The sequence below is a fragment of the Physella acuta genome, unplaced genomic scaffold (genome assembly GCF_028476545.2).
Source record: "Physella acuta isolate Inbredline_101_S28 unplaced genomic scaffold, ASM2847654v3 ptg000670l, whole genome shotgun sequence".
NCBI classification, from domain to species: Eukaryota; Metazoa; Mollusca; class Gastropoda; family Physidae; genus Physella; species Physella acuta.
The window spans coordinates 103896-128955 of record NW_026732189.1 but is presented as its reverse complement, the minus strand read 5'-3'; the positions used below and the strand labels follow the sequence as shown (position 1 = coordinate 128955).

The 25060-nt window shown below is 39.9% G+C and overlaps 1 protein-coding gene across 1 annotated transcript in view; it reads left to right on the top strand.

Annotated features, from left to right (window-relative positions):
- Positions 1-18349, top strand: part of LOC131949041 (nuclear receptor subfamily 2 group E member 1-like) — a 39798-nt gene extending 21449 nt beyond the window's left edge. Inside the window, exons 2-10 of the mRNA XM_059310808.1 lie at positions 3503-3584; positions 5062-5080; positions 8727-8862; positions 14281-14389; positions 14970-15096; positions 15789-16020; positions 16297-16446; positions 17197-17323; positions 18189-18349. Coding sequence (XP_059166791.1) covers positions 3503-3584; positions 5062-5080; positions 8727-8862; positions 14281-14389; positions 14970-15096; positions 15789-16020; positions 16297-16446; positions 17197-17323; positions 18189-18330 — 1124 coding nt within the window. The 3' untranslated portion in view covers positions 18331-18349. The remainder of the gene's footprint in view (positions 1-3502; positions 3585-5061; positions 5081-8726; positions 8863-14280; positions 14390-14969; positions 15097-15788; positions 16021-16296; positions 16447-17196; positions 17324-18188) is intronic.
- The last annotated feature ends 6711 nt before the right edge of the window (positions 18350-25060 follow it).

The following is a 25060-nucleotide window of genomic DNA, read 5'->3' as shown; positions in this document are numbered from 1 at the left end:
CTGTGGATATGTGTGTGTTTCTGTGGATGTGTGTTTTTCTGTGGGTGTGTGTGTTTCTGTGGATGTGTGTGTTGCTGTGGATGTGTGTGTTGCTGTGGATGTGTGTGTGTGTTTCTGTGGATGTGTGTTTTTCTGTGGATGTGTGTGTTTCTGTGAATGTGTGTGTTGCTGTGGATGTGTGTGTGTGTGTTGCTGTGGATGTGTGTGTGTGTTGCTGTGGATGTGTGTGTTGCTGTGGATGTGTGTGTTGCTGTGGATATGTGTGTTGCTGTGGATATGTGTGTGTGTGTGTTTCTGTGGATGTGTGTGTTTCTGTGAATGTGTGTGTTGCTGTGGATGTGTGTGTGTGTGTTGCTGTGGATGTGTGTGTTGCTGTGGATGTGTGTGTGTGTGTTGCTGTGGATGTGTGTGTGTTGCTGTGGATGTGTGTGTGTGTTGCTGTGGATGTGTGTGTTGCTGTGGATGTGTGTGTTGCTGTGGATGTGTGTGTTGCTGTGGATATGTGTGTTTTTCTGTGGATATGTGTTTTTCTGTGGATGTGTGTGTTTCTGTGAATGTGTGTGTTGCTGTGGATGTGTGTGTGTGTGTGTTGCTGTGGATGTGTGTGTGTTGCTGTGGATGTGTGTGTGTGTGTTGCTGTGGATGTGTGTGTTGCTGTGGATGTGTGTGTTGCTGTGGATGTGTGTGTTGCTGTGGATATGTGTGTTTTTCTGTGGATGTGTGTTTTTCTGTGGATGTGTGTGTTTCTGTGAATGTGTGTGTTGCTGTGGATGTGTGTGTGTGTGTTGCTGTGGATGGTTTGAAAAAAATGGCTATAAAAAAGACTCGTCGAGTAATAACAACATAGCTGTATTTAACATGAATCGCAACCAAACACTCGTCAGCTGCCCTCGTTGTTTGTCAATAGCTCAACCCAGCTGGGCCCTTCTACTTTCGCTTCCGGCGATCATGTTAATATACGAAACGTGACGAACTATGTTTTTATTTACCCAAAAACACCCAAGGAAAACTTAAGTCTGTTAACCGGACCGAATCTGAGGATGCTTAATAACGATTGTTTTTAAAAAGATTCGGCGCTGTTTTGTGTCGGGGTGACATCTCGCGATGTTAGCGAGAATGGACGAGATTTGAGGACCTGAATGGAAACTTCAAAGCGGCGGACGTCATCCATAAAATGACGCTGCATTAATCCGGATAATGCGAGTGTGTTGAATGAGTTATGAGTGGGGCTCACTTTCTGCCGGCTGGAGGGGGGTTAGGTTGATGGAGTGTTCTGTTCAACTTTGATCAAAGACGATCGGAAATCCGCGAGTAAGCGTCGAGCAGAGTTGCAGGTGATACTGTTGCTTATAATCACGTATCTCGTGATACTTGTGTTCGAACTACTTACGCTTGTAATTTACAATAGCTGAACATTTTAAAGTAACAACTGGGTTGTTGTATTTACAATATGGGGGGGGGGGGGGGGGATTGCCCGGGGGGGGGGTTGATTTTAAAGCGGTGTCTGTCGACTCTTACCAGCGGCCCCCAGCATACGGGCTGGCACTGTTTACCTGGGCATTAGGCATCCGATGATGATGAACCCTCCCCCTTTCATTCTCCTTCGGTACGTCCAGTTATCGATAATGTTTTGAGGCGCTCAAACGTTAAGTCAACAGCTTTCTAACTTCGTCGGCCGCTCGAGAATGTTGGCTTTGTTTCAGCTCCCTATTTTTCTTGGACTTAAAATGGATGCAAAATGTCAACGGCGAATCGCCGAACGGTGTTGTGGGCGACTGGAGGCAAATGTAAACGAAAAGAATGGTTTTAGCGCGGGTGTTCTTGGGAGTCCGCGCTAGTAAGTACACAGTCGGTGAGTGTTGAGTCAAAGGATGCCTTACATAACGGTTTTTTTTAAATGTTGTTAGCATGCTGGTGGGGTGGGGTATGTAAACAAACAGATGGAGGAAGTGATGGAGGAAAGGGTCCAGAGCTGAGCTTAGCAGACGAGAAATGAAAAGATGTTATAGATGTTAAAAGATGAAATGTAAATAAGGTGTTAAAGATGTTGGCGGGTGGGTTTTTGTTTTTTTTATCCAAGATAGGGGTCGATCGATAATTGGTTTTAAGGTTGATAGGGGGGGTGGGGGAATGAACCTGGGTACGAGGGGGGGGGGGGGGGATAGAGTGTTATGTACTCTACGCGTTGGGATCTTAACGTGAATAGCACCAATCTAATCGCATCCTGGTATACTTTACAGGTAGCAGGTCAGTGTGACACAGTCCATCTTACATCTATCAAGAGATTTAACATTCCTCAGTACCATTACTTGTTTGCGTTGAACGTTTTAAATGAATGATCAAATAAGTAACCAACATGCCTTATTTACTCTCATCGCCATCTTAAAGTTACCTAAATAATTCATTGTATGTTATTAGGTAAGATAGATTGATGTCGATCTATTCCACACTTTTTAAAAATAATTATACCAATGTGAAACGCAAAGAGATTTTTAGACAATATTTCTACTCTATGAACGCCATAATATCCGTCCCTATATTTGGTTCATTCGCCTATTTTAGCGCAATACTCAAATCTTCAAACAGGTTTGCGTTGTTAAATTTAAACAAACACACATCCAATTCCTTAGATATCATTGCTTTCTTCTGACAACCTCCAAAAACAAATATCTTACTCTTTGTCGCCGTGGAAAAAAAATGGTTTTATCATCATTGATGACCACAAATGATATCAAAAGATGAAAGAAATTTGAGCGGGGCTGGTCTGGGCGGGCATTAATCTGGTCGTCTGGTGTTTGATCGTCTGCTGTGTTAGGTGTGTCACTATTCCTGTTTTATCTGTTGGCTGATATGGTCACGTGTGAACCACGGCACGTGAGGAAGTCTGGTGTACCTTTGAAGCAGGCAGGGGGTAGGCGATGGGGGTGGTATGTGTGTGGGGGAGGGGGTGCATTAGAGGTATGTTGTGACACCGTGGGGTATCTTATATAAAAGCAGGGGGTATACATTTGTAATAAGCTACGACACCACTTAATGAATCAATTAGTAAGGGGAAAAAAAAACAAGGCTTGAGCTATTACTCAACGATGTATGTAGAACATAGAACAAATTGTCAGGTTTGAAACGTAAGAAGGATAAAGAAGAGAGTAGATGTAATAGAATGATATTTAGAACATAGATTGAATTACGCACTGTACATCAACTTATGTGAATAGAGTCAGTCTAAAGTTACTGTGCACATTTGACCAGTAGTCTTCTGTCAAGTTTCCAACTGTAATTTAAAACTAAACTAATGACTCCAATATCTTGCCTCGCCACTGACTCCTTGCTTGTTAGACTCCCGACTTACCGAGTCGTGTTTGTCCAGATTAGCCTCACTAACGACTCCTGTTTTGTCCAGCGAATTGAGTCTGACTCGCCAAACTAATGACTTCAAACCACCAATCCAATGATCCAATGACTCCTGACTCGCCCAACTAATGACTCATTAATTTTATTGCAGGTCGGATATTGGTGGACATCCCGTGTAAGGTCTGCCAGGATCACTCATCAGGCAAACACTACGGCATCTACGCTTGTGATGGGTGAGTACTGTCTTCATTCCCTTACACACTCACTGGTTCGTCATTGACACGTCACGGAAGTTAAGCAAACACAAACCTCATTCAATTATACAATTTGGAATGCCATCGTGATACAAGTTACCATCCAGCTCTAAAACTTAACTATTTATCAGACAAACTATAACTCTAAACGCAAGTCGAGTATCCTAACCTTTACTCAATAACCCGCTGTACCTGGGGCTTAACTAAAAAAAAAATTTGACTCGAATTAAGCAACATTTTAACTCTAAATACACATTTCTTTAAGACTGCCAACATCCTTTGTTCACAATAATATCATTTCATTAAAAAGTAAATAAACACAATTTCGATTAACTTAAGTGTAAACCAACTACCCCATTCTCTAATCCTTTTAAAACTATTAACTGTTCAAACTTTCCTCCCCCACACCCCCACACCCCCCACAAGATCCACCCTCACACCTGCCTTCTCAGAGGTCAACTTTCGACAACTTGTATCTTAAAACGCATCCTAGCATAACGCCAACCAATTTAAGAAGCAAACATTCTTTGTTCAGCCCGGCTATTGATTACCCACCCCCCTCCCCGACCCCCCCGACCCCCCAGACGTATTTGCACGACGGAAAAACCTACGAGACCGACTCACCCCACAGTTAGCGGAAGTGGAATTACGCGCCGTGCGCAAACACCATTAACACGGGGATAAAATGGCTTTATCAAACCTCATGCACGGAGAGAAACATGAAAAATACACAAAAATAAGCACCTTTTTTTTTATTGGTTTGCTTGTAACAGCGGGTGTGGCGTGTTTTCTCATTTTCTCACCTCAACCTGCGCGTTCAGAAACAGTAGGTTTTAGAGTTTGTTGGTCAATACTAACAGACACGATTCATTATAACATTTAAATTTTTAAATCAAAATTTTACACACACACACACACACACACACACACACACACACACACACACACACACACACACACACACACACACACGCACACACACACAAACACACACACACACGCACGCACACACACGCACACACACACATGCACGCACACACACGGACGCACACACGGACGCACAAACACACACACACACACACACACAAACACACACACACGCACACACACATGCACACACACATGCACGCACACACACGGACGCACACACGGACGCACAAACACACACACACACACAAACACACACACACGCACACACACATGCACACACACATGCACGCACACACACGGACGCACACACGGACGCACAAACACACACACACACACACACACACATATATATATATATATATATATATATATATATATATATATATATATATATATATATATATATATATATATATATATATATATATATATATTTATTTATTTATTTATTTATTTATTTATTTATTTATTTATTTATTTATTTGTTTATTTATATCATGCTAATTAGTTTTTTCATCCCTTTCAGATGCGCAGGGTTTTTTAAGGTATGTACGATCCGTTTTTTTTTTTTTTTCACTTTCCAGTAATATTCTCAGCCCCTTAATCCAAGAAAAATAATCTTTTCACCCGTCCACCCCTCCTCCTCAATTCTATTTGTTACCATTTTGTTTCCAGAATGATCCGCTTTGCTGACTATTTGTTACTTGTATCCGACCATTGAGCCGAATGTTTACCTTCCGCCATGTTGTCTTCCGGCACTTGTGTAGGTTTTGGGGGGAGATAATCATCGGACACTTACAGGACACAATGGCTTTGTAATGGAGCCATCAGCACGGTTGCGCCCCTTGTTAGAAAAGCCAATTGGATTCGGTGGGATCGCTGACTCCGGGTCACCCCACCAATCTTTGTCGCGGCGCCGCGGTATTTTTTTGTGTTGTTCTGACCGGTGTCGTGTCAATTTTTGTCCTCCCCTCTTAAGTTATCCCTATTTGACAAGAGCGGGGCCCATGAATGCGAGTCGTTGAAGAGTTAATGAAAAAATCAGAAAGTGTAGAAAACCGCTGGGTTGGGTTGGTCGAAGGCTTGAAAAGTCGACAGGATTTTGGACATGGAGAATACTTGACATAAAGGACAGGGGAACCGTAGCGGATAAAAACTGAGCCGGAAATTTCCGGGGGTGCCGGTCGTGTGAAGGAGTAGGCTGGGATCTTTCTGTTTGTCTTGACTTTGAAATTAGGGTGTCAGAGAGTGATGAAGGTGTCAAAAGTTGATTGTAGCACAAGTTTTTTTTCTTCTTTAGATTGAACGACGTGTGTGGTTTGGTGTGAGGTGTTTGTTATGTGAGAGTTTGAGGTCTGTATCTGTGTGGGATGAAGGTGTGGGTGTGTGCAAGGTGAAGGTTTGATTAAGTGTGGGGATTTTGTTAGATGTGAGTTTGAGGTTGTATGTGTGGGATGAAGGTGTGGGTGTGTGCAAGGTGAAGGTTTGATTAAGTGTGGGGATTTTGTTAGGTGTGAGTTTGAGGTTGTATGTGTGGGATGTAGCTGTAGAATGGTGTGACGTTATGGTGTGACTTAGTTTGTGCTGGGTATATTAGCATCTAGTGCAATAACATTGTATGCACGTTTGGTGCAAAATTAGCCTTGTAATTGCACATTATTCTTAGATGCACCAAGACAAAAAAATGGGGTTATGTTTGGCGTTATATTTGGGTTATGATTGGGGGTTATGTTTGAATTATGTTTGGGTTATGTTTGTGGTTGTGTTTTGTGGTTATTTTTGGGGTTATTTTTGGGGTTAAATTTGGGGTTATGTTTGGGGTTATTTCAAGTGGAACTCCGGAGAAAAAAGTCCGGAAGAAACACTGGTGGGATATATATTGAATTATGTCAAAATATCGAGCTAAAGCGTGCATATACCGAACGCATATGAGCTGTGTGACGTTCACTTGGTAGAACTAACGTTTTTAAAAAAAATATGTTTTGTTTTTACTGACCCCAGATATCACCTAGCAAATGTTCCAATAATCTCTGATCAAACCATAGTCCCTCACGACAAGCGTGAAGTCGGGGAATTTCGGAACTCTACCGGCGGGACTAAACGTCTCGTTATCCAAGGGTCGGGGGGTGCCCAACTTTAAAGGGCACGGGAGGTGACGGGAGGCTTTTTTTGTGTTTGAAGTCACTTGGATACCAAAGCCCGCGCTAGTCGCCCAAGTTTGGCTTCTTGTCTGAACTTTCTGGTGTTTTTTATCTGAAATATGACGTCACATGTTACATACCACGCAGTGCTTGACTTCCCGGATGTGACGAACTGGTCATTAAAACACGTTTTATTGAAACTGAACGGGTCAATACCTAGACCTTTAGTCTTCAGCTGAGAGAAGTTGGTATTTACCTACTTAGTTGGCCAAATACGATTTTAATATGGATTGCTAGTTTTAAGACAATCGGAAAATATATAGACAAAAAATAATATTCCTTATATATATATATATATATATATATATATATATATATATATATATATATATATATATATATATATATATATATATATATATATATATAAGGAATAGCTCGAACAACAATGTTGCCATCTAGCCCCTGATATCAATGTACACAATGTGAACTGAGGGTGGCTGGCTCAGGTAGCCCCGCGCCTTCTCCATGTCCCCAGACGTGTTTTCTACATTAAGTGGACTTAAGCACAAAGAAACATATGTAAGCCGTTTCTCCAGCTACAAGTCCCGTAATCCCCGTGTTTATAAAAACTAGATTCGGGCCCGATTAGAAAGTTTGTCTCGCCCCGTCCCAGGGGCTAGTCTTCCCCGGGTCCCGGATCAAAGAATGCCAGGCATAACTCGACTTCGTCTAAAACAATAAGGGGAGGCAAATACTAGTGTCGTGAACACCGAGCTACGCAGGCTACAATCGACTTGCCGGCCGCACGAAAGAAAAAAAAAAAAGTTCAAAAGGAGGGATAACGTGACATCGATTGATACTAAAAGTGATATCAGATTTTAAAAATTTTTAAAAAATATTTTAGCTCAAAGGATTAGAATTCGGTTTTTTTATTCAATCGATGTATTATAACTCGATTCGTTTTGTTCCTAACTTCATTTATTTGTTCAACTGATTCTAACTTTTCAACCTTTAATGGAGAATATTGATTCAAGTATCAAGCAAATATTGGCGTTCTGATGGCCGCCGTACAATGGGACACTAAAAGCTGCCGCGATCGACAAGTTCGCGGCAACATTGTCATCAGTTGGCGGTCTATGTTTCCGCTTGTGAAACACGGTGTTGTCTCGCCGATTTTTTACCGTCAAATACCTCTATCCCTGACTTGTCAGTCAAAGCTTAGCCAAGAACGACAACCATTTTCAGCACTTGTTGTTTCGGGGTTGACTCCCCTGTTCGATAAATCTTGGCCAAACACAGCCAAAATCCGTGAATGCGGGACTTTGTTTTGGCTCGTGGGATAGCCTTTTGGCTTTAGGAGCGGGAGTGGAACGAGAGAAAAGTCACACGAGATGTGCCGGACACATTCAGACCTGTTGGACAGACGCTGACGTCATTGTAGTGACGTCATAGTGACAGGACCATGGTGGTTAGAAGATGACGTCATAATGCTGGCGTCACAATAGACATGGATATGCTGGTCAGACGATGACGTTTTCACACTGACGTCTTATATACAGGGACTTGATGAAGGGTTACACAATGACCTCATCGTTCGTGCGTTATAGACAGGGACTTGTTGGTCAGACAATGACCTAATCTTACGCTATATACATAAGCCTTAATCTTACGCTATATACAGAAGCCGTAATTCTACGCTATATACAGAAGCCTTAATCTTACGCTAAATGCAGAAGCCTTAACCTATATAAAAAAAGCCTTGATCTTACGCTATATACAGAAGCCTTAATCTTATACTATATAAAGAAGCCTTAATATTACGATAAATGCAGAAGCCTTAATCTATATACAAAAGCCTTAATCTTACGCTACATGCAGAAGCCTTAATCTTACGCTATACACAGAAGCCTTAATCTTACGCTATATACAGAGAAGCCTTATGGTTGCACACTACCATCATAATACGATGTAGTGTATTATAATTGTATTGATGTGTAGATGGGCAAATGGACGAGAGTTTGAGATTTGTCTTCTTTATCTTTCACAGAGGTCAATACGTCGCAACAGACAGTACATATGTAAATCCAGGGGTCAAGGGTCATGTCCGGTTGATAAAACTCACCGGAACCAGTGCCGGGCGTGCCGGTTGAAGAAATGCATGGAAGCCGGCATGAACAAAGATGGTAGGTCTTTTTTGTCTGTCTGTTTGTAGAGCTGTTTGTTTGTAGGTCTGTTTGTTTGTAGGTCTGTTTGTTTGTAGGTCTGCTTGTTTGTAGGTCTGTTTGTTTGTAGGTCTGTCTGTTTGTAGGTCTGTTTGTTTGTAGGTCTGCTTGTTTGTAGGTCTGTTTGTAGGTCTGTTTGTAGGTCTGTTTGTAGGTCTGTTTGTAGGTCTGTTTGTTTGTAGGTCTGTTTGTTTGTAGGTCTGCTTGTTTTAAGGTTTGTTAATTTGTAGGTCTGCTTGTTTGTAGGTCTGTTTGTTTGTAGGTCCGTTTGTTTGTATGTCTCCTCGTTTGTGGGTCTGTTTGTTTGTAGGTCTGTTTGTAGGTCTCCTCGTTTGTAGGTCTGTTTGCTTTTAGGTTTGTTTGTAGTTCTGCTTGTTGATTTTATTATAGTTTTATAATTTATAAAAAACGTACACGCAAAGAGTTTAAGATAAGCACATTTATAGGAGACTACTCATTTATTCTAAGACATTATGTTTGCGAACCACACAGCCTATTTTATCATTTTATTTTTTACTGTTGTTTTTATCAACAAAAATCTTACACACGCAAAGAGTAGCCTGAGACCCGGATGTATAGGAATGGGAGTCTGTTCATTAAATTTATCCTTGTTTGGTGGTGAATCGCTTTGTTTATATTTTTCATTGATCAATCAATACGGAATTGAACATACGTAGTAAGTTTACGGTTATACGGTGATTTCACAATAATATTAACTAAAAATATGTTGTTTGGGTTCGCGTGCAGCTGATTTAGCCATTGAGGCGAAAAACTCACCACATTTTATTGTTGCTAAAGTACCAAGATCAAAAAAATATTTTTTATAAAAAACAATTTACCGAATATTTTTAAAATCGTTGGTAGAAAGATTTAAAACAACAAGCGTCATGTCTAGATGCAATTACAAACTTAAAAAGAAATAAAACTCGGAGATTAGAGCTAAAAAAAACGATAAATATTTTATTCCTTAATCCACTGCTACTTCATAGTTTTCTACACCAATCTGTCGCTAGTCTAAAACAACATGTTGCAGGGGGGAATGACTCGGTGGTGTGGGTTCTAAGACAATGGGGCCCGGGCGGATAAACCCCGGTGATAATCCGCGAAACAGCTGCGACATTTGCAATCAGCTGGCTCTAAGGTTACACAAACTATCGCCACACTCGGGCTAGAAGCTAACGAAAACTGTCGCTAGTTGATCGGCAGTCGAGTCAGTGATATGACTTTTCCCAGGTGAATGTTGTTACAGGGGGTGGTGGTGTTGGGGGGGGGGGTAGATTTATTTAAGATAAGATGGTATCTGGACGAAAGAAATGGGCTTAAGCCTTGGGTAAACCTTCACTGGGTCAAGCTAGCGGGGTTGGTTTTAGCCGACAAAAGACTAGGGGGGGGGGATCATTTATTTCAAATTTTTGGCTGCTGGGGGGGGGGGGGGGGTCATTTATTTCAAATTTTTGGCTGCTTGGGGGGGGGGGTCATTTATTTCAAATTTTTGGCTGCTGGGGGGTGAGTTGTTGCTGGCTGATAAGTTGGTGTGTGTGTGTGTGTGTGTATGTGTGTGTGTGTGTAGAGGAGTTGGGGGCCACACAGAGGTGGATTCAAAGGTGTATTTGGGTACACAAAGGTGTTTTTGAATTATTTTATTATAACGGCGCTTAAAGGATTATGCTTATTTTTTGAAGGTGTATCATTACAACATCTAGTGCTGTACGAGCCATATAGCTTGCAGGTATAAGGTGTATGCGAGCCATATAGCTTGCAGGTATAAGGTGTATGCGAGCCATATAGCTTGCAGGTATAAGGTGTATACGAGCCATATAGCTTGCAGGTATAAGGTGTATGCGAGCCATATAGCTTGCAGGTATAAGGTGTATGCGAGCCATATAGCTTGTAGGTATAATGTGTATGCGAGCCATATAGCTTGCAGGTATAATGTGTATGCGAGCCATATAGCTTGCAGGTATAAGGTGTAGGCGAGCCATATAGCTTGCAGGTATAAAGTGTATGCGAGCCATATAGCTTGTAGGTATAAGGTGTATGCGAGCCGTATGGCTTTCAGTTATAAGGTATATGCGAGCCAAATGGCTTAATGCATTAGCGTATAATAACCGTATGAAGTACTGGCATAAGGTGTATACTTATAAGCTCTAATTGCTCTAGGCTCCGCGTTTCAGGGAACACCAACATAACAACTTTATTTCTCTCTAAATTCAAGTGAAATATTCATTATGGATTCTTAAATAAATTTTGTTATTTAAAAAAAAATGCCCTAATCAATAATTAAAAATATTTAAAAAATAATTGTTATATTTTAAAGCAATGGCTAGCAAGACACATTAATTTTTTTACATATCGACAACCCCCCCCCCCCCTCCCCTTCACTATAAAGTTGTACCGTGTTTTATTAAAACAAATCTAGGCTTAAGTAAATGCCGCACACAATAAAGGAAAGAGCACTCCTGTTGAACCATTTAGGGGGAGTGAAGCCGAGATGGGGACATTTGATATTTCTAAACTAAAGTAAACTCGAATACAACGGCATCGATTTCTTATTACAGCACTTAGCCTAGGTCGATAAGTTCCGCTTTTTTATGCCGGCTTAAAGTCAGATAAAGGGGAATAGGAGCCCGCTAACTAGGGGAGGGGGGGGAGGCACATTTATTGGATTAGCTGGATGGGGCGTTAGGATTTAATGGGTTTACAGTGAGAGAGTCAGCGACTAGAAACGGATGAAATCCGTTAGGGTTAGGGTAAGAAATACAATTAATTGTGTGTGTGGGGGGGGGGGGGGGGTAGGTGAGACACGTACGAGTTATGTCCGCTTGAATTAACAGCTGTACAAGGAACATATGTTTCGGCTGTTAAAGTATTTACGGACTTATTTTTCTGTTGTAAAGGTTTCAACGTTAGGTACGATCGAACAGATTTTAAAGTCGATAATTTCGAATCAGTGACGTTCAACTTTCGCAGGAAAAGTTGATTAAAATTTGATTTACGGGTTGATTTTACCCCGTGCCTCATGTTTCATTTAACCCCCCCCCCCCCCCCGCACGTCTAATCCCCCCACCCCGGGGTTGACACTTTATTTAATTAGCCGGTAACCCGGTCCAACGGCATCAGGCAGACGACAGCAGTCAAAAGACGGCAACTGTCATCGCGACCTCGCACCATCCCGCCACGACAATCAGAACAGCGGGGACAATTTTTCCACAAAATTGAAACCCTAAATTTGTCCGCCCGGAATTAAAGACCGCCGGTGGTGCGGGGGGGGGGGGGGGGGGGGGGAGGGAATCTGAATCATAATGTCATTCATGTGTAGTCTGGTCGTTAACAAATGGTCAACGAGGGTGTGGGGGGGGGGGGGGGGTGGGGGGGGGGGGTGGAGGCAAAGCCGTGCAGGCAAGGCGAAACGTTTGCTCATTTTTGGATACAAAATAACAAAATTCTGTCCGTGAAACTTGAGCGCCGAGCGGGAGCCAGAGCCAGATATTAGCCAATTACGGCAAGCTTTGTCGGCCGCGCTCCGGACCGTCTCCGCTTATCGTTTGCTCACTCTCGACTTTCACGTCCCGGGCACGTCCAGCAGCCCACGTGAGACACGGGACAATACGAGAACACGGCCCTCGTCCCGAGGAGGGGCCGCGATAAGCTGGCTGATCAGCCGGCACGGGGGGAACTTGAGAGGCGATCACTGTATCTGCCTCATCTGGTCCTCATTAGCATCTCTTCCGTCAGGAAACGGGAAGAGTTTCAATTTGTTTCAACCTTCCCACCCTTCTGTCCAATGCAAATTTTGGACCATGTTGGCAATCTTTTGGTCAAATAAATTTTTTTGGACCTTCCTCGTTACCACTCTGTCCGATACAAATGTTGGACCTTCAGTTCAAATACATAATTTTGAGCCTTCGATACCATATTCTGTCTAATACAAATTTCGGTTCATAGTCGCTAACATTCTGCCAATAATTTAAAAACCATCTTTGCGATATTTTGTTTAATATAAATTCTGGATCTCGCTTCTCTGTAAATTAAATTTTGGACCATCTTTCTCAACTTTTGTCAAATACAAATTTTGGACCATCTTTCTCAACTTTTGTCAAATACAAATTTTGGACCATCTTTCTCAACTTTTGTCAAATACAAATTTTGGACCATCTTTCTCAACTTTTGTCAAATACAAATTTTGGACCATCTTTCTCAACTTTTGTCAAATACAAATTTTGGACCATCTTTCTCACTTTTTGTCAAATACAAATTTTGGACCATCTTTCTCAACTTTTGTCAAATACAAATTTTGGACCATCTTTCTCAACTTTTGTCAAATACAAATTTTGGACCATCTTTCTCAACTTTTGTCAAATACAAATTTTGGACAATCTTTCTCAACTTTTGTCAAATACAAATTTTGGACCATCTTTCTCAACTTTTGTCAAATACAAATTTTGGACCATCTTTCTCACTTTTTGTCAAATACAAATTTTGGACCATCTTTCTCAACTTTTGTCAAATACAAATTTTGGACAATCTTTCTCAACTTTTGTCAAATACAAATTTTGGACCATCTTTCTCAACTTTTGTCAAATACAAATTTTGGACCATCTTTCTCAACTTTTTGTCAAATACAAATTTTGGACCATCTTTCTCACCTTTTTGTCAAATACAAATTTTGGACCATCTTTCTCAACTTATGTCAAATACAAATTTTGGACCATCCTTCTCACTTTTTGTCAAAGACACATTTGGACATATCTGCCACATACTTGCCAATGTGTTTGTAGTTTGTCCTGGGCTTTATGTTTTTAAAACGTAGGCCTACTTTGATATTGCAGCTTCAAACGAGTTAACCAACTAGTGTCTGCCTGTGATTATTATTTACCCCCCCCCCCCCCCACCCCTTGATTGACTGGGACAAGAATGTTTACAATCTAAACTTCTGTAAAACACATTAAAATCATTGGAACACATGGTTAATGGGTTCTTCACACAGACCAACCAGATTCAACTTTTTATTTTAGCAAACGAAACAAAAGACACAAACCCAATAAAAACGGAAAACAAATATTCAACCAGTTTTATGTACCCTGTCTCAGCCAGCGATAAGGCAGGCTAGTTATTAAGCTCAAAGAAAAGACAACCGACGGTGTTGTTAAATGATTTCTCATGATTATTTTTTCCCTAAACAAACACCCCCCCCCCCCCCCCGCAACACCCCAGTTGTCGTTCCCTGACCACGATGCAAGAAATCACAACATAATCATCGCGCTCTGTACTTCATTAAATCACATTTTTTTCTCTCGCCCTGGCTGCGATCGTCGCTTGGATCCATCAATCATCGGGGTGCAGTTTTGGCGTTGACTACAATCATGATTGTTTCCACAGCCGTGCAGCACGAGCGGGGCCCCAGGAACTCCACCATCAGACGCCAGGTGGCGATGTACCTGAAGGAGTCCTCAGAGTACGGCAGCGTCCTCAGCGCCACACCTTACAGGTAAATAAACACACGGCTACAGGCTGTGGGGGGGGGGGGGGGGGGGGGACACGACATAATAAACACACTCACAGCTAGAGGCTGGGGCGGGGGACATAGCTTGTACTGCATCAATCATAGGAGAGACAGGACACTAGTAGAGGCTTGAGAGAATTAATTCCCATGTCGTCGCTTCTTTCTATAGGCTTATTTTTATGTGTAAAGATCCATCCACACATGGGACAGATGAAGTAGAGTTTATTTGAAATTGTCTATGAAATTTATATATATATATATATATATATATATACTTAAATGAGTTGCCCCTATTATTGTGTTATAAAATGTGTACGATGACTATGTAGTGTAGCCTGCACAATTCCCAGAACTTTGAATTATCGACTGGTGTCAGGTACTCATTAGAGCTGGGTACATTCAGGTATTTCCTACAGGCCGGACCTCAAGCATACCCCCAATTCGTCTGGTTAACAATCACACGGTCTACCTCTCGACCACGACGTCCCACTTCCCATGTGTAACCTGCTCACGTTTAATTAGCTTCTCATTAGTTACTGTCATTAATTACGACACTTTTTCACAGGCCGCCATTTTACCCCTCCTTTGTGACGTACGAATCTGTTGGTGACGGAGTGACAGTGTCGGCCGTGGACCCGCCCCCATCCATAGCCACGCCCCCCTCTGGAATTCTACTGCACCCGCTGCCCAAGGTGTGTACTAGCTCATGTATCCTGTGTGTTATGTGATGTAGAGCCATCTAGTCTATACACACACTAGAACAACAAACTCTACATAATTTTTTTTTTATTTCCCACAAGTTTACACTTAAAGAAGAAGCAAACATTAATAAGCAAATGAATAGGCACAATGTCACAAAAGCCCACAGAGATATAAAAACAAAAAAAAAACCTCGCTGTTTTAATCGAAACAAAATATTCCCCCTTTTTGCCTTTGCTTTCAACTTTCAAGTTCTGTTTATTGTGATTTGAAAATGTTTGTGAACACCTGCTAGATCTAGGGACAAAAACATCTTGCATAAAATAAACAGCGCTTGGGAAAAATAGTCTAAAAACTGAACAATACAAGCCACACCTCACTGGATTATATGGTAGTTCAAAAAAGGCAACAAAAATGTTCCATTGTATGTTTGAGCCACGCCAATTGTCTTATTGTCAGGCAAAACGTAAGACTTCGACTTTCTATAAATACATATGGAAATACTTCAAACATTAGCGAGCCACCTAAAATATTTTTCAAAGCATACCAGACAATAATAATAAGACCATCAAATCATAAAATCCTGCCAAAGATTCTGTTTTAAATAACCTTGCAACCGTCAAGTTTGTTCCTAAATTGCTTCTAATGCCGAGACTCATACAAATGTCACTTCCGGTTGTTCCAGTACCCTCACGAGATGATCCAGGCCTACGCCAACAACCCCGAGGCTATCTGCGAGGCCGCTGCCAGACTTCTCTTCATGAGCGTCAAGTGGACCAAGTCGGTCCCCGCCTTCGTCACCCTGCCGTTCCGGGATCAGGTACTTCTGCTGGAGGAGAGTTGGCGAGAGTTGTTTGTCCTTGGTGCCGCCCAGTTCCAGATTCCACTGGACGCTGGACCTCTGCTGGCCGCAGCAGGTAAACTTAGATTTCTCCTGGCATCAATACACCTGAAATATCTCATTGTCTATTTGTGTTGAATCAATACATCTAAAATATCTCATTGTCTATTTGTCTAGTATCAATACATCTGAAATATCTCATTGTGTATTTATCTGGTTTCAATTAAATAAGATATATAACATTTCTTGATTTTGGTCATCAAGAAATAAACTGTCCACAATTTAAACACAAAATAACAGTCGTATAGAGTTCAGATATCACCTGACCAGTCACATGACCTTCCACCCTCAGGTGTTACGAGTGAGCACAGTCCAGCAGAAAAGATCGTCTCCATGATGAGTGAGGTGCGAGCCCTCCAGGACACCATCGCCAAGTTCAAGGCCCTACAGGTCGACCCCACGGAATACATTTGTCTCAAGGGAATCGTTCTATTTAAGACAGGTACGCGGGTTCATCACGTCCGCAACTTAGTCATATCCACACAAGGTGTGGGTGGCATTGTCAGCACAGGTTCTTGCTTTTAGGTTTAGGGTTAGGTTGGGTGTTTGACTAAAGTAAACATTAAGGGATGGGTTGAGATATGCTGTCATAATAATATGTATGTCTTACGGAGTAGTAGGCAATAATTCGACTTTGAAATTCTGTATGTAGTCAGTCAATATTAGACTTCAATGAAAGAAATGTTTATAAAATATGCACTATAGGAAATCATCCTTTAACTTCGTGCATAAGACACATGGGGTAGATAAAGTAGAGTTCATCTGTTTCAATACAAGGGAATATTGTGGTCATCTTTATGCCGTGGCTTAGAAGTATAGAGCTAGACTGTTAACCCGTAAGTCTCGAGTTCGAATCCGGGTTCAAATCAGCAAAACGTCCCTGAGTCCACCCAGCTCTGATGGTTACCTAACTCATGTTAGGGAAACTAAAGGCGTCTGTAGGAAATAGTAGCTTAAGTGTGGTTTGATGTGGCTTGTACAATATCCACTGTATAAACTTTGTCTTGTAAAATATACTTTTATGGAACACTTTCTTATAAAAATTACTTTTGGAAAACCATCTTATAAGATATAGACTTATGAAACATTGTTTTATAAAATATCATCTTATGAAAAATTGTTTTATGTTTTATAAAATATCGAGTTTATTGAAAGTACAATTTTTCTCACCCCCCCCCCTTCCCAACAACAGTGTTCGCCAACAACAACACGGAGCTTAAGACCCTGAGGGAGTTCCACTCTGTTGCCAGCCTCCAGGACCAGGCCCAGCTGACGTTAAACCAGTACATTAGGACGGCTTACCCCACCCAGCCCTTCAGGTGAGTGCCGCTTCCCCCCAGCGCCGTGGGGGGGTGATCAATGATTCATTCTGCGCATGCGTCGGGGCTTTTAGGATTAAGCACAATGGTACATTGAAGGGAATCAAGAAATTTCTTAGCGTAGGCGATTAAGTCACATATGTTAGCATTGATACGATTTTATTATTTAAATAAACGCCCCACCCCCCGGCCCCCTCCCCTCTTGTATTACAGACCATTTATACACCATTTTTACTGTGTAACAAACATTAGCAGGGCAAATAGTCTCGACAAGCTGGTTCCAAATGGTTCCAAATTTTTGTTGCCAGAAAGCACACTGACATTACTGTAACTTTTTGCTGTTACTGACATGGTACCGGCTCTTATTTATTGAACCTGACATAGACTTTGTGTTTTTTGATAATCCTGACATAGACTTAGTGTGATTTTTGATAATCCTGACATAGGCTTTGTTTTTGGATGATCCTGACATAGACTTAGTGTTTTTGGATGATCCTGACATAAACTTTGTGTTTTTTTTATAATCCTGACATAAACTTAGTGTTTTTTGATAATCCTAACATACACTGTGTTTTTTATAATCCTGACATAGACTTTGTGTGTTTTTATAATCCTGACATAAACTTAGTGTTTTTTGATAATCCTGACATACAGTTGTGTTTTTTATAATCCTGACATAGACTTTGTGTGTTTTTTTGATGATCCTGACAGACTGTGTCTTTAATGATCCTGACATAGACTTAGTGTTTTTGGATGATCCTGACATAGACCGTGTTTTTTGACAATCCTGACAGACTGTGTCTTTAATGATCCTGACAGACTGTGTCTTTAATGATCCTGACATAGACTTTGTGTGTGTTCCCAGGTTTGGCAAGCTCCTGCTGTTGCTTCCATCTTTGCGAGTGGTCAGCGGAGGAACCATCGAGGAACTCTTCTTCAGGAAAACCATCGGGAACATCCCCATAGAACGTCTGCTGGTGGACATGTTTAAATCCAGCGACTTCTGAACACATCACGTCTGCCACACGAGACTTATCCGGAGGAAATTTTGTTTTGATATCGAGATGGGGGTCATTGTTGACTCGTTGACGCACGTCAGTAACTACTCACCTGCTTTGAAGCTGTGTGTGCAATGCACATGTAAGCTGTGTGAGTGCCCACTAGACACGGCACACGTGTGATGTACTCATCACCATAACGGCGAGTCAACATGTCATCGTCAATATCCACTTGGATGATAACAACACCCTACATTTGAACGACGACAGCGTAGATCAATTTGATGAGAACTTTACGGTACAAACTGGCAACAAATCTTCGGGTTTGTTTAAAGACTATTTCTCCACTCTTGTGATAAACTCTAGAGACTAATCCATCAGGATAATCCGAGCCCAACTGTTGCTTGCCTGATCTGTTTTCTCGCCTAAAACATTCGGTCAAATGGTGGACTTTATTCCTGACACCCCGGCACTAGAAGTACGTGAAATATGTAAACACACAGTCCAATAACACATACTAGTACTCACAACGTGTGCATGCTTGTGTACTACATGACATTTATGACCATCTGCGTCTGAGCAAGCAATAAGCTGTCATCTATAAGTGCAGGATGACATCCACAAGCTGTCTGTGGTTTACTAACTCTATCTTATGAATATAGCGCCATTTTAACAAGAATATGGCGCCGTTTTAACAAGATTGCACCTTAACCACGGTGCGAGACTGAACTATAATTAATTTATTTAAAATTACAATTTAAAAACTTTGTTCCGATTTTTAAAAAAAAGAACAATTCTATGTGTTATTACTTTAAAAAAAAAATTAATCACCTTTTTACTTCTTAGTGTTTAGCCTAAAAATCGCGCGCCACTTTTGCCAGACTTTAATTAAATCACATTAAAAGCGTACGTAATTTGCTTAATTAATATGTTTCAATTACAGAACACAACAAAAGATTTGCTAAGCCTTTGATTGAGAATTTGTAAATATCCAGTCTGTGTTTGTTTTAAAGCACATTCACACACCCATGACACCGGGACTTGAAACAGGGTCTTGATGCATCTTTGAAATTTCAGTACATTTGCAATCTGTGATGTCTATTGAACGTGAAGCGTTATGAGATTATTCTATTTCTGTTAATATGTACATACAGTTATGGTTGTGGTCACGTGATCTACGATATAAATAGATCTTTTTTTTTCATGTGAAATCTTGTGTTTTTTTCTTCTTCAGTGTTTGAATGACGTTACAATAGTCTTTGAATAATCTGTTACATCTCTTAAATACTCAACCTACAGTTTTAACAAATCTTTAGAAATTATATTTAAAAAAAATGTGTTTTTTTTTATTAAGACTGCATGAATGTATAAATAATTAGAATACATTCCACATAAAGATTGAACCAGTAACAGTTGTAGTGAGCAGACATAAGTAATTAAATCAGCAGACTTGGCAATCTGCCAGCTTTATAAATATTACATGATTTTATTAGCAGCTGTAATTTTTGGTTCTAGAGATTCAATAAAAACAGGTCTAATACCACCAGGATTTCAAAATAATAAGATCTAGTTAGAAGTTCTTTCAAATACCAACATATTCTTCTTTACAGTTCGGACAATATTAGATGTTAATTCAATATCAAATTATTTGTTTTACTGTAGTAATTTATACTTCTAAGATTTGACAAGTTATTTCGGTACACTCGACTGCTTCGCCATTTTCTAGCATACGTGTGGTTGTGAGTGGACGATGTTGATAAGATAGGTGGATGCTGTTGATTCATAGCTAAATCTTTTCAATAAAATTTCACTCCTTTTCAATCTTATTACTGTTATAATTAAAATCTGAATATTATATTTTATACTTCTTTCTCTTCAATGCTGATGGCTTAACTTAGGTGTGATAAAAGTTTAATGGGCTTGTGTAAAACTGGTAAATTGTTTGGGGAATATGGTGTACTTGAATGTGGTAGTGAGACTGGTTGAAGTTTGGGGAATGTGGTAGTGAGACTGGTTGATGTTTGGGGAATGTGGTAGTGAGACTGGTTGGTGTTTGGGGAATGTGGTAGTGAGACATGTTGATGTTTGGGGAATGCGGTAGTGAGACTGGTTGATGTTTGGGGAATGTAGTAGTGAGACAAGTTGATGTTTGGGGAATGTGGTGGTGAGAAATGTTGATGTTTGGGGAATGTGGTAGTGAGACTGGTTGGTGTTTGGGGAATGTGGTAGTGAGACAAGTTTATGTTTGGGGAGTGTGGTAGTGAGAAATGTTGATGTTTGGGGAATGTGGTAGTTAGACATGTTGATGTTTGGGGAGTGTGGTAGTAAGACATGTTGATGTTTGGGGAATGTGGTAGTGAGACATGTTGATGTTTGGGGAATGTGGTAGTGAGACTGGTTGGTGTTTGGGGAATGTGGTAGTGAGACGGGTTGTTGTTTGGGGAATGTGGTAGTGAGACATGTTGATGTTTGGGGAATGTGGTAGTGAGACATGTTGATGTTTGGGGAATGTGGTAGTGAGACATGTTGATGTTTGGGGAATGTGGTAGTGAGACAAGTTGATGTTTGGGGAATGTGGTAGTGAGACATGTTGATGTTTGGGGAATGTGGTAGTGAGACGTGTTGGTTTTAGGGGAATGTGGTGAGTCTACATGAAGTTTGGGGAATGAGGTAGTGAGATTGGTTGGTACAAAGACATTGGTCTAGCTAGATTGGTGAGACTTGGATACGCCTGGTTTCACATTAGTCGAAGCGTGACTTGTGTTTTAAAACGTAACACACTCTTTATAACGCGATTCATGCTTTTGAACGTGACATGTAAAACGTGACCCATACTTTAGAACGTGGCAAGTGTTTTAGCTGGATGAACTCAGTATTGTGTTCGGATGGTGTTACTTGATATTATACATTTGGAGGTATCATACAATAAAAACATGAAATCTATGCTCTTTGTCGTCTTCATTTCGTGTTAGTCTGTTGTAGATTTGCTTTTGATATTTGTTGTTTAATTGTTATTACTGTTTACGTAGTCGAACAATAAGTATGTTCTTTGTCTGGAGGGCAACTTGATCTAAGGCAATGGGTGAGATAACTCAGGCTTACGAAATGGTGAAATTAATTTTTATTAACAAAATAAAAAGTTGGTGCATTTGTAGGAGACTGGATACATTTTTAGGGGAATAGTTTAAGTTTTAAGGGTTGCTGAAAGTTTAGGAAAATGTTTAAAATTTTTGGGAAAAGTTTGAACTTTGAGGAAAATTGTTTAGATTTTTGGAAAAAATTGAATATGTAGAAAAGTGGATGAATTAGTAGGATTCTGGATGCACTTTTAAGGGAATGGCTGAAATTTTTAAAGAAATAGTTGAATCTATATAAAAGTGGATGAATTTGTAGAAGACTCGATGCATTGAACTGTTTTTTCTTGGGCTGATATCTCAGCCGTACGCGGTATAGAAGAGATAACATTACATGCTATTATTTTTTTGTTATCAAATGTTGTAAGATCGACAACATAACATATAGTTCTTAATTATCGAATCTATAAATCATTTAATAAGCTGCATTTGCACGTTTATTTTCGGCCCTTGGATTTAGCGGCTTGAAACCTTAGTACACATTGGCGCTTATTTTTAAAATATTCGAAACCACAAACAGGCTGTGTTTTAGTGATAGACAGGGAACATCAGAGCCTAGAAAATAATTTGATTAATAGTCAGGGATGTATGTATAGGCTCAAGAATGTAAACACGATGCACATATTAACTTGAATAATGAATCGATTGGACCATGTGATATTATTAGAGCGCTCCGCCGGTATTATTGGTTAGAAAGTATTGAGTTAAGATATTACACGTTGTATCAATTAATTAGCCAATACCAAATCTAAATTAATATCTAGGGCAGCAGTTTATTATATGTAGAGTTTTTAAATGAAACCTGCACAGTGCAAGTGTTACACATACTTAAGTAAATAATATCAGACCTGAATTAAAATGTAGATCAGCGATTTATATGTGTAGATCTGAGAAATAAATGCACACAGTACAAATTTTACACACGTAATTGTGAGCCTGGAGTCAGGTTTCAATGAATGGGATCGACTTTCAAAACTTTGACATGAAAATCAAATCATCATAGTAGAACAGTCGAACTACCCAGTTCAATGGACTTTGATTATTTAGTGAAGTTTTCTTTCAAATAATATATCACCAAAGTAATATTGATTTGATAAACATGAAACACAGAAATATATATTGATGTAAATAATTTTATTCTTCAAATTACAAATGCACTTATCCACATTAATTTTCGAAAAAAAAATGTAATACATTAATTCAGATAATCTGTAATTCATATTCATGTCACAGGTAAATGTTTTATTTTAATTTAAAAAACTAATTGTTTGGTCAGACTTTATGTAATGGCTAAGTACATTAACTCGAACAGCTTCTTTTTCCGTTGGTGTCCAAGACATGAGGCAGATGAAGTAGTTGATCTGTTTGATGGACCGTCGGCATATGAAGAGATAAAGTGGTCAGCACTATGCTCAGCTACCTTTGCTTTCCCTCAACAATATTAACAGCGACCGACCTACAGAAAATGACTTTTTTTTCATATTTTTACTTTCTCGTATATACGAAGTATAGAGAAAGTCTTGTAATCGTGCAAAAAAAAAAATTGAGATTTTTTACAAATCTCGACGTTTTACAACTCACTGATACGGAAAAACATAATTTTGCAATCTTGTCCGTATGTCTGTGTGTCTGTCTGTGTGTCTGTCTGTGTGTAAACACGATAACTTTAGTACCGTTACAGCTAGGTTGATGAAATTTCATATATAAATATTTTATCAAAATCGTAGATCCTGACCAACTTTTGAGCGATTTCCGATAACCGGAAGTGGTACTTTTTCTACTTTGAATTTTTCAAAAGCCTATAACTTGAGTACTATTTCAGATAGATAAATAAAATTTCACATGTAATTAAAAGATCTAATTCTCTACCATCTTTCAAATTTTGAGTAATTTCTGTGGACCGGAAGTACTAATTTACGCTATTTCCAATTTCTCAAAAAACGCATGTAAATTTTTAAAGTACTAATAATATTGCGCACTATTATGCACATTTTTTGTTTTGGCGTTCGCTTGGTGCGCAATTCTTTTTTCTATGAGATTCTATTCTATTTTTAAAAGTTTAAGTAATTAAAAATCATGTCTATATTCCATGTTATATAAGAATATTCGAGAAAGTTTAGGAGAGATCACTCTCGGTTTATTATTTATCCAAATAACACATGACAATTGTTAATAAAGGTAAGTAAATGGACCCCATTACTTCACAGACATTTTTGTAATAAAAAAGTTTCTCTTGTTGTTCACATTTGATGTTTTTAATTTATTATCTTAGCGAAATAGATATGTCAAATGATAAAATTAAACAAATTGGGACTATTTGGAACGTAAGGGACACACCTAACTCTAAAGTAGTTGCCCTACACTCTAAAGTTAGTTGCCCTACACTCTAAGGTTAGTTGCCCTACACTCTAAAGTTAGTTGCCCTACACTCTAAAGTTATTTGCCCTACACTCTAAAGTTAGTTGCCCTACACTCTAAAGTTAGTTGCCCTACACTCTAAAGTTAGTTGCCCTACACTCTAAAGTTAGTTGCCCTACACTCTAAAGTTAGTTGCCCTACACTCTAAGGTTAGTTGCCCCACACTCTAAAGTTAGTTGCCCTACACTCTAAAGTTAGTTGTACTACACTCTAAGTTTAGTTGCCCTACACTCTAAAGTTAGTTGCCCCACACTCTAAAGTTAGTTGCCCTACACTCTAAAGTTAGTTGTACTACACTCTAAGTTTAGTTGCCCTACACTCTAAAGTTAGTTGCCCTACACTCTAAAGATAGTTGTCCTACACTCTAAAGTTAGTTGTCCTACACTCTAAAGTTAGTTGTACTACACTCTAAGTTTAGTTGCCCTACACTCTAAGGTTAGTTGTCCTACACTCTAAAGTTAGTTGCCCTACACTCTAAAGTTAGTTGCCCTACACTCTAAAGTTAGTTACCCTACACTCTAAGTTTAGTTGCCCTACACTCTAAAGTTAGTTGCCCTACACTCTAAAATTAGTTGCCCTACACTCTAAAGTTAGTTGCCCTACACTCTATTTTTAGTTACCCTATACATTGTTAGTTGCCTTACACTCTAAGGTTAGTTGCCCAACAATCTAAAGTTAGGTGCCCTACACTCTAAGTGTAGTTGCCCTACACATTGTTAGTTGCCCTACACTCTAAGTTTAGTTGCCCTACACTCTAAGGTTAGTTGCCCTACACTCTAAAGTTAGTTGCCCTACACTCTATTTTTAGTTGCCCTACACTCTAAAGTTAGTTGCCCTACACTCTAAAGTTAGTTGCCCTACACTCTAAAGTTAGTTGCCCTACACTCTATTTTTAGTTGCCCTACACTCTAAGGTTAGTTGTCCTACACTCTAAAGTTAGTTGCCCTACACTCTAAAGTTAGTTGCCCAAAACTCTAAGTTTAGTTGCCCTACACTCTTAAGTTAGTTGCCCTACACTCTATTTTTAGTTGCCCTACACTCTAAGGTTAGTTGTCCTACACTCTAAAGCTAGTTGCCCTACACTCTAAAGCTAGTTGCCCTACACTCTAAGGTTAGTTTCCCTATACTCTAAAGTTAGTTGCCCTACACTCTAAAGCTAGTTGCCCTACACTCTAAAGTTAGTTGCC